We start from the raw sequence: 11059 nt of genomic DNA on the forward strand, positions 1-11059 counted from the left end.
TCTTTCCTTCTTTCTTTCTCTTTCTTTCTTTCTTTCTTTCTTTCTTTCTTTCTTTCTTTCTTTCTTTCTTTCTTTCTTTCTTTCTTTCTTTCTTTCTTTTTGAGATAGAGTCTTTCTGTGTAGCTCAGGCTGTGTTTTCATTCTACTTCATTTTCCTTTTTTCCCCCCTTTTCAAAATAAGGTCTTACTATGTTGTCAGTCTCATTTTGAACTTATGGACTGATACGATTCTCCCACCTTACCATTCCTGATTAGGTTGGACTATAAGCATGTACCACAATGCCAACCTTGTATTACCTTTTCTGTTCTTTCCTTTATTGGTAATGCTGTTCGTATCCCATTTAAGAAATCTTTGCATATTGCAAGGCTGTGAGGATACTTATCATCAGATGTAAGGGTGGTCTGGTTGTGACATCTGTCACCCCATTGATCACTAAGGTTGGATTCAGCTAATCTGACTGGAAAAGTGGTGTCTCTTAGTACTCCATCAGCTTTTCTCCCAGAGTGACATGCTTGGGCAGAGGATGACCTTCCCGGAGAGCCTTTCTTGGCTCAAGCATCTGGGTATGAGTAGCTGTGCCTTTCTGCTAGAACCTTCAGGCAAACTCTCAAGATAATTCTTGTTGGATATTTTTCAGAGTGTTTTAGTTTTGCTCTTTCATGTTTTAGAAATCTGTTAACCATTTAGAATTATTTGAGGGTATGACTTGAAGTGTAGGAGGTCAAGATGTGTTACTTTAGAAGTGGAATCGTCTGTTGGTTCAGCATAACTTATTACAAAAGCCATCCTTTCCTCACTGCCTTTGTCATGAATCAAGTAACAATATATGTGTGGGACTATTTCTTCATTCTATTTTGTTCCATTTGATTATTTTGTTTATCCTTCTCAATTCTGTACTATTATAATTACTGTCATTTTATATCTGCTAGCATAGTCCTCTACCATTGTATTTCTGCAGAACTGGCTGACAGTTTTCACCCCTTTTGTTTCCAAATGGAACTACTTGTCAGTTAGTGTTAATCCAACAACAATCAAGTATCTTCCTAGAGTGTTTTTTTTTTTTTTTTGGTGGTAGTAGTGGTGGTGGTGGTGGAGCCTGAACTCTGGGCCTGGACGCTGTCCCTCAGCTCTTCAGCTCAGGGCTAGCAGCCTAACACTTGAGCCACAACACCACTTCTAGCTTTTTCTGCTTATGTGGTGCTGAGGAATCGAACCCAGAGCCTCATGCATGCGAGGCAAGCACTCTATCACTGAGCCACCTTCCCAGCCCTCTCCCTAGAGTTTTAATTTTTTTTAACTGAATGTAGAACTGTTGTGGGAGGATTAAAATCTTTTTTTTTTTTTGGATACTGGATTTTGAACTCAGAGACTCATGTTGCTTGTTCTCTTGTTTGGTCAGCTAGCACTCTACCACTTGAATCACAGCATTGCTTCTGGCTTTTTGATAGTGATGAGAGTCTCACAGACTTTTCTGCCCAGGCTGGTTTTGAACTATGATCCTTATATCTCAACTTCCTGACTCACTAGGGTTATAGACATGAGCTGCCAATGCCCAACTTATTTTAGTGTAATTAATATAGTTGCCTTAAGAAATTGTAATTGTCTTGGAGTTGTAAAATTGTATATTGTAATTATGTAGTTAGCATTCTCTGACTTGCCTAATTTTAGGTCAAGTTGTCAGTGTCGCATAAGATGTATGAATTGTATGTAATGTGCTGTAGGGCAACATCACTAATGAACACTACTAATTTGTTGATATTTATTGATTTTCAGTTTTATATGTCTTCTAAAGGTGAGGGAAACCTTTGTGTGGTACCAGGCTTATTCTGAAGTAAAATGCTAAAATCAAGGCAAAGTGTAGATTCTAATGGCTTATTTTTGTACTTTGTGTCTTATGTCTTATTACAGTCTTGTGGGTAGAATATTCTTATCTTAAGCTATGGTCAGTAGCTAGTATGGTCTAATGGGTGCCAGGCAGATGTCTTTTGGATATTATTTTCTTTGTAGTGAAAAACCCTATTTTAAAACTATCACTCAAAGATAGGAGGGGAAAACTGAGAGAAAACGAAGGAAGGGGTGACATTGTCAATTGTACTTATTACCTGACTCATGGAATTGTAACCCCTCTGTACAACTTTTCAATATAACAATAAAATTATATTTTAAAATATCAACTTACATTACTTGACAATTAGGAAATTAGAGATAAAGCAGAAAATTCATTAGGGTCATTATATGTAACTTAGCTTGAATGGTAGTTGTGTAGATAGAAATTGAAAGAATTACGATATATTTTAGAGGTTAAATTGGCATAATTTGATGATGAATTGGATGGACTATTAAGAATGATCAGGGGGGCTGGGAAGGTGGCTCAGTGGTAGAGTACTTGCCTAGCATACATGAAGCCCTGGGTTCGATTCCTCAGTACCACATAAATAGAAAAAGCCGGAAGTGGTGCTGAGGCTCAAGTGGTAAAGTGCTAGCCTTGAGCAAAAGAAGCTCAGGGATAGTGGGATAGTGTTCAGGACCTGAGTTCAAGCCCCAGGATTGGCAAAAAATAAAAAATAAAAAGAATGATCAAGGGTAACTCTTTCAATTGTTTTTGTGGTTGTTTTTTTGATGACAGTATCTTCATTGAAACGAATGTGTGTGGAAAAAGCTTATTGATTTTAAGACCATGATATAATCACTGGCAAAAACAGGATAGAAGGAAAGGGGAGCCTAAGCTGAAAGCCTCTTTGTCTGCTCAGTGTGAAGGTTGAGCAAAGGAAGAGGAGATAGCAGTCAAACCTGAGGAGCAGCCAGTGAACTCCAGGCATGTCATGTCCAGAGTTTCTCCAGTAGAAAGTGAAGAGTGAGTGCTGGAGGGATGACATTATCTTATAAACTGACATGTCAGATTGAAGCCTCTTTGTACAACTAACAGATTTTCTTTTTCCTTTTTCTTTTTTTTTTCGGGGTGAGGAGGAGAGGAGGATTATGGGGCTTGAACTCTGGGCCTGGGCTCTGTCCCTCAGCTCTTCAGCTCAAGGCTAACACTCTATTACTTGAGCCACAGCGCCACTTCTGGTTTTCTGAGTGGTTTATTAGAGATAAGAGTATCATGGACTTCCCTGCCTGGGTTGGTTTTGAGCCTCGATCCTCAGATCTCAGCCTCCTGAGTAACTAGGATGACAGGCATGATCCACCAGTACCCAGTTAACAAACTTTTTAAAAAATAATAAAAAATCAAGACACATGGCTGATATGTAAAGATAAGAATTTACATGACATTGAACTTTAATCACATAAATTAAAGATGACAGAATTGATAAGAACAGTCTAGGTATACCATGGGAATGGAAGTTGTTTCCAATTGGCTAAGGAGAGACTTGGTTGTAAGAAATAGGTGACTGTAGACATTTCTTTCAGACGTTCTTATTCTGAAGTCAAGATCAAAGAGAAGGGTAGGAGACTGTCTAAGGAAATGTCAGGACATGTGGAAATGCTAATGTATTTCATCTAGTAAAGCAGAAGACAACCATGAGGAGGAAGAGTTTGGGAAACATAGGAAAGAATAAGAGCAGGCATGTCAGTATTAGCAGAGAACCAAGGTTGGGAAAGGTACAGCTGAAACTGTTGGACTGATAGATTTGGTGATGGAGATGTGAAGTAATTCTTTTGTTTCCATTTTCTTCAGAATTAGAAGTGAGATTATCAGAGGAGTGAAGTTGTGGGAGAGAAGAAGGAAAATCAAAAATGTGATTCAGAATGGGGTAATTGACCAAACAAAGTTAGTAATATCAGGCCTCACGTCAGATGCACCAGGTTTTGGGAGTGAGAAGTTCCATTCCTAGGAATTATCATAATCAGCTACTAGCATAGAGATGAAAAAGGCAATTGGGTATATGTTTAGGGAGTCAGTTCTTGCTTCAAACTATGTAAAGGTGGTGTATGTACAAAAGAAATAGAAACAGTGATGGACTATCAATTAGAAAGAGAGAGTTAATCCCAATCTGAAGCCCCAAATCCCAAACGCTCCTAATTTGAAACATTCGAGTGCAGTGATGATGCCACAGAGTGACAAATTTCCCACGTGACTTCATGTAATGGGTTTCTGTCAAAACCCAGACACACACAATGACATTGTGTAAAGTTACTTCCAGGTGTGTGTATAAGATGTATCTGAAAGATAAATATATGGCTTGAGCTGGTTCCAACCTCCAAGCTATCTCATTGTGTTCATGCAGGTGGTCCACAAAAACCCCTCATCTGAAGCACACATGGTCTTGAGTATTTTGGATAAGGGCTACTTGACCTGTAATAATAAAATGACATGGTAACTGGATTGGAGGACTTAATAAGGTGTAACAAACAGTTTTAGGAGAGGTAATATGAATTAGAAAAACGGGAGAAAAAGCAAAGGGGAAATTGCATGAAATTGACATTCTTCGTGACGGGGAAGTTGAAGATGTGACCATAGGAGTGATGGGCATGTATCCAAGGTGGAGAGAGAAAGAAACAGGGGAGTCTAGTGCACAGGCACTGAAATCAGCTGGCACAGAAGTAGACTAGAAAAGCAGGGTGGTCAGGTGCAACTATATGAAAAAGATTAATTGGGCTGGATCACTTTGGACTCACCACAAGGTGGATTATTAAGTGGTATGATTTCGTGGCATAGACTTCAGAATATCTGAGGTTTTCAAAGGAAAGAGTAGGAAAGAGTAGGAAATAAGGAACAAAAAAGAATTACTTTTTAGGGGGTTTGAGTATAATATTTTTAAAGAAAAAATGAGGGGTTCTGTGAAAGGATTTATAAGTAGTAGATTTCAGTTAGAAGAATAAATAGTAAAAGAATATTTGACAGCATCAGAGAATTTGCTATTTCTAAACTGAATTCAGTGGGCACAGTAGGAAGGTTTGAGAGTGAAGAAAAGCAAAGCTTAGATTAGTGAGTAGATTTAGCTGCTTAGGGATTAAAGCCTGGGTACTGTTGGATTACCTAAAATGGAGTTGGGGATAGGTTATAATAGTTTTAAGCTGAATAGTAAAAGACCTCACTGGTTAGTGTTTCCTTCTGTTTCTTTCCCTTCTGTGTAGCTCAACTAAGGATAAGGAGAAACCTTGACCAAGGAAAACTGTAGCCCTGTGGTAGAATGGGGAAAGGAAGAGGCATGGGTGGAGCTTGAGGCTAAGACTAATTCCTATCTTTGAAATCTGGCTCCATATTGAAAAAAGACTCAGTTTCAAATAGCCTAAATGTCAAGTACTATACTGCTTTCAATAAAAGGTACTTTTTTCTTGGATTGTGCAGGTCACATTTACAAAGAGGAAGTTTGGATTGATGAAGAAAGCCTATGAGCTTAGCGTGCTCTGTGACTGTGAAATAGCGCTCATCATCTTCAACAGCTCTAACAAACTGTTTCAGTATGCCAGCACCGACATGGACAAAGTTCTCCTCAAGTACACAGAGTATAATGAGCCTCATGAAAGCAGGACCAACTCAGATATTGTGGAGGTAACACACATGTAGTAATGCATGAATTGCAGATAACAATTAAATCTTCTGTTAAGTAACATTAACTACCAGATTGCTTTGCATGTCCAAAATATTGAACCATTTCTTATAAAGATCTAAAATTGCTGTATGATGACCCACTTGTGCTATAAACAGATCCTATTCATTCAAACAAAATAAACTGGCCTCTTTTCCCACATAAATCTAACAGCCAGTATAATCTTAACATTTTGCCTGTGATTATGTATTTTATATGTTTTTAAATGAAAAGCTATAATTTTAATAGGCTTCAGTAATTGCATTATGTCAGCAATAACTCACAACTTTCAACACTAATGAAAGGGAAGAAAATAATTTGTTTTGTTAGGAACACTTTAGTTGGGGGAGGGAAGGAACATCTTTGGGTTTTTTGTTTTGTTTTCATCCATAACCCATTCAGTATCTTGTATAGTTCTGTCAACTTAATTGTGTAAAAGAGAAATTGCTTCTTAAAGAATGAGTTTTTTATCTATTCAAAATGAGTCTTTTAAAAATAAAACTTTCGGGGCTGGGAAGGTGGCTCAGTGGTAGAGCGCTTGCCTTGCATGCCGGAGGCCCTGGGTTTGATTCCTCAGCACCACATAAACAAAAAGAAAAAAGCTAGAAGTGGCGCTGTGGCTCAAGTGGTAGAGTGCTAGCCTTGAGCTGAAGAGCTGAGGGACAGTGCCCAGGCCCAGAGTTCAGGCCCCACAACCGGACCCCCCTCCCAAAAAAATAAAACTTTCATAAAGCAAAACCATAGTCAGACAGACATAGCAGCTCATGCTTATAATCCTAGCTACTTGGGAGCCTGAAATTTAGAGAAACACCGTTTTAGGTCAGCTTAATCTCAGCCAGTAAAAAACTGGACATGGTAGCTCAGGCCTGTTATCCTAGTTACATGCAAAGCAAAAAGCAAGATCTATTAAAAAAAATAGAGCAAAAAGGCCTGGGACTGTGGCTCAAATGGCAGAATACCTGCTTAGCAGGTGAAAGGATCTGAGTTCAAACGCTAATGCCACCCCAAAGAAGAAGAGATAAGTTCTAGTGTTCTGTTATTTAGCAAGGTTGTATAGTTAATGATAATGGACTATATTGCAAGGAAGCTACAAGAATTTAGGTTGCAAATAAGTAGTTTGCTAAACACATAAAATTGGTCTTCTTTCTCCTATGAAGATGATGCACCTGCACCCTTACTTGTAGTGCATGTCTGGATCTCAGTTCTTCCTCCTAGTGGTGATAATGCACACATTTATCTAAAACTGTTAATAAGGTCATCCAAATCAACCCTGAGGGCGATGCTTATGTCATGTAGCTAAAACATTTAAATGCTGTTGGATGCATTTTAAAGAGCAATATAAGCAGTTTGGGGCTGGGGGCATAGTTCAAGTATAAGAGTACCTGCTTGGCAAGAATGAAGCCTTCCTTGAGTTTAAACCCCAGTACTGCCTGCCTCCCAATAAATGATGATATAGAGAATAAGTGAAATTCTAATCAGTGTAAAATTACAAACAAAACAAAATATTCAAGGATGATTTGAACAGTGAAAGTAACTAGGGAAGACTGATTGATCAGCTTATCAAAACCTTCCTTTCAATTGGTTTGCACTGCTTTCTTACATAATGCTGTGCTGTTTCTTAGTAGGACCATATTGTTCAGGGTAGCTGGGAACATTTCCTTATAATGAGAAATTCACATTACTCTTAAATTTGTATATATGCTTGTCTAGATGTAACAAGACCAAACATGAAAATACATTGGTAGTTAATTAGCATTAAGTGCTTGACTTACAAAGAGCTTTATTTTTATTAAAATAATAAGACAGGTATTGTGCCTGTCATATTAGTTACTCAGGAAGCAGAGATTGGAGGGATAGTGGTTTAAGGACAGCCTGGGGAAAAAGTTCATGAGACCCTGTTTCAGCTGGAAAAAAAAAACCTGGGCTTGTCATTCTACCTACTGAGGAAGATCAGTAGGTGATCATAGCCCAGTCTAGCCTAGACATAATTACTAGCACTGTTTGAAAAATAAAGCAAAAATGAATGTGGTTGCCTCAAGTGGTATAGTATCTGCCTAGCAAGCATGAGGCCCTAAATTCAAACTCCAGTATCAACTCCCAAAAAATTAAAATGTTAGCTTTCTATAAACCTAAATCTTAATAATTAGAATTTATATTTTATATTTATTGTAAAAAAATCATTTAATTATTAAAAATAGCATTTAAAGGCTGGGCACCAATGGTTCATGTCTATAAGTCTAGCCACTCTGGAAGCTAAGATCTGAGAATCATGGTTCAAAGCCACCCCAGGGCCAGGCAAGAAAGTCCATGAGATTTTTATCTCTAACCCAGGAGCCGAGTGGTAGAGCACCAGATTTGAACAGTGAGGGCCCAGGCCAGGACCTTCACAAAAACTATTTAAAAGCATTAAAATAATTTTAGTTTTACATTAATTGAGTATAGATATACTTGCATACAATTTTTTAACTATTTAGCTCATTGCCATCAGTAGAACACATATTATTTGAAAATCTTGCTCATAACAGAATGATTTCACTGAAATAAAGATGTGAAAATGAGTATGATATATATAAAAGTAATACATATCCTTATTTTACTACTTATCCAACCATTTCTGGTGTGTGAATAGGAATACATGCAGTAGTAAGTAAATATCATTTTGATAATCTACTAATACAGCTCTGAAGGAAAACATAAACTGCCACACTCAATACACGAAACAGTTGTGTAACCAGATACAAATGGGATTTTAACCCACACATCAAGCAGTTCTGTGTATCCAGCTGCGTATTCCCAAGTTTAGATACTTCCTGGAGTACTTAGTGTCAGAAACCACTGGATGAGAGCTTAGCTCATATCATAGTAGGTTGTGATCTGTGCTCCTCACCAGTTGTTACAAACCAACTCCCTCAAGCTCCTGCCTGGGTTTGGTTAGTTTGCTAGAATAGCTCACAAAACTCAGGGGTGCCCTTGCTTACCTCTTGCAGTTTATTCTGCAGTGTATTATAATGCAGATGAATAGAATGATGAAGAGCTACAAAGGGAAAGGAACGGGGTCCTCACTGCAGAGCTTCTGTCCTTGTGGACTTGAGGGGCACCCCTCCACCCCAACACTAGATGCTTTTACCAACCTAAAAGGTCTACTTCCTGCATTTCATTAGGTGACAGTCCACAGTGAATGCCATCAAAGATATCAGTGGAGTCTTTTCATGTTATTGAGCACTGGCACCAAAATAAGTGACAGGGACCTCTCTCTCCCTTTAGTGCTGGGGATCAAACCCAGAGCCTTTTGCACATCTAAACAAGCACTTTGCCACCAGGCTACACCCCCAGCCCTAGGTGGCAGTTTTTTTGGTCCTGCAAAGAGAAGTAGTTAAAGCATTTAAAGAAAATATTAGAACCCCCTATATTTGCTTGTCAGTAAATTCAGATTAGAAAACGTCCAACTCTGTTATGTAATTTTATAACAATATGGCCTAGCATGTAGGAAACTAGAGACTAAAATCACTAACATTAATAGTCACCCATTATTTATATCCATGCATGTGTATATAAGTTGAATTTATATTAAATAAAAGTCTAGAACTAGTAGAAGCTTTGGAGCTATGCATCAAAATAAGTGTTATGCTAAAATGCACGAAATGAGAGTTTTAGTAGCTGCTACATAAGAAATGTTTGTTTTGTTTTGTATCCCCCCTTTCATTTTGTAGAAATAGTACATATTTCTATTGGAAAAAAAACAATTTTTAGTGGTGGTTGGTTTTTTTGAGAATAGGGTCAATGTACCTCAGACTGAACTGGAGCTCACTCTTTAGCCCAGGCTGGCATTGAGCTCAGAATCATCCTGCCTCCACCTCTTAAGTGGTAGGATTATAGACATGTACCACCATACTCAGCTGGTAATATATATATATATATATCATATATATATAAATTATTGACATGTAGCTTATATGGCAATGAAGGAGATGGGAGGGGAAGAAAATAGTTAAGATTAGTTACATCTATCAATTAGAAAATTAAAACAGATGCCAGTGAAAGTGATCATGTGCCAGGAGCATTAGTGGTTCTCAAAATGTGGTATTCTGCCCAGCATGTTGATACTGGTCAATACTAGAGAACATTTTAGAAATAGAAGTTCTTGGGTCTTACCGCAGATCTACCGGATCAGTTTTAGTAGAAGTCTAGATACTCTTGTATTAACTTATCCTAAGTGTAATTGTGAGCCGAAAGTTAACATGGAATCTCTTGGAAATGGCTATATCTAGCTTTTAAACTGTTTTTAGCTTGAAGACTATCCCAGAAATAGTTTTTGGCAGTGAGTAAACATGAAACAGTAATTTTTTTTAAAAACCCTTTAAAAAGTAATAAAAAATAGCATGCTAGTGATACGCAAACAGGTGGATCTTGTTCTCTGGAACAGTAAAGAAACAAAGAGAAAAAAAAAGAATAAAGATAGTTTATTGCAAAGTGAAAGAAAATTTGCCCGGAGGAGAAGACAGCAGCACCTAGAAAATGGAAGTTTGTTTTGGCTGGGCAGGTTACCTCCTTTTATTCTCTTCTCTCTCAGTTGGAGTGTACCCCCAAGCTTCATTGAGTGTATTAGGGGCAGGCACACACTTAGGTGGGCTCATAGGCAAAAGGCCTATTGGTTCATTGGAAACAAGGGCAGGTGTTCAACTAGGCCAGAGCTGTTTGGGTCATTTCCCAATTCCCAGTTGGTTTCACTGCCTTCAAAGGCAACTGAAATGTGACTGAATTAGTTATAGCTGTACCTCACTCAGCCACAAAGAAACAGTGGGAATGGCTAAGAATGGAGAAACTCCTTAGTGACATACAGTCTTGCCTCCCTGAAGGAGGATCTACCAAAAGGAACAGTGGTTCTTTATTGCTGCCTGTACTTTCTGAGGAGGGGAGAGAATAAGCTGTGTAACTCATAATTACCACCAAACAGGAAGACAGGAGTCCTGAAGTATCAACCAAGAAGAGCTAACACAAAACCAAACACCAAAATATAAGCTGGGATAAAAGGGACAACTCTATTGGAGACCTTTGTAAGCTTCCAGAATGCTGATGGGCCCCTGGGGAAGGGTCACACCCAGTTGTTGTGAGGCCACTGACCTGTCACTAGTACCTGTGAACCCTGTTGTAATGACTTACATTTCATTATTACTACATGGTTATGAGAACTTCTTTCAGAGGTGCTTTATGAGAATGGCACGAGTTAGTGGGAGATGGAATCTGGTTTCTTAGATGAACAAAAAAGAAGTGAAATGTCTTTTGTCTCTTGAAGGGCATGGTGCTGTTTTTGGTATTCTGGCAGTTTTATAATATCCTCAAAGAGGTTTTGGAAACAATCACCCTCACAGCCGCCACCATGTTATAGAGAAGGAATGGAACAGACACAGAGTGTTTAAGAGGCTTGCCTAATGTCTTCCAGAGCTGCATTTGGAGTGGCAGGGAAGGGAAACAAATAATGAGACATCTGGTTGTAAGACTAAGCCCTCCTCCTCCTCCTCCTCCT

The 11059-nt window shown here is 38.4% G+C and overlaps 1 protein-coding gene across 7 annotated transcripts in view; it reads left to right on the top strand.

Annotated features, from left to right (window-relative positions):
- Nucleotides 1-11059, top strand: part of Mef2a (myocyte enhancer factor 2A) — an 85158-nt gene that overhangs the window by 36082 nt on the left and 38017 nt on the right. For all 7 annotated transcript variants that reach the window (XM_013012118.1, XM_013012119.1, XM_013012117.1 and 4 more), the window contains one exon: nt 5295-5498. In XM_013012118.1, the coding sequence (XP_012867572.1) occupies nt 5295-5498 (204 nt within the window). The remainder of the gene's footprint in view (nt 1-5294; nt 5499-11059) is intronic.

Source organism: Dipodomys ordii, unplaced genomic scaffold, assembly GCF_000151885.1.
Source record: "Dipodomys ordii isolate 6190 unplaced genomic scaffold, Dord_2.0 Scaffold15, whole genome shotgun sequence".
Classification (NCBI taxonomy): Eukaryota; Metazoa; Chordata; class Mammalia; order Rodentia; family Heteromyidae; genus Dipodomys; species Dipodomys ordii.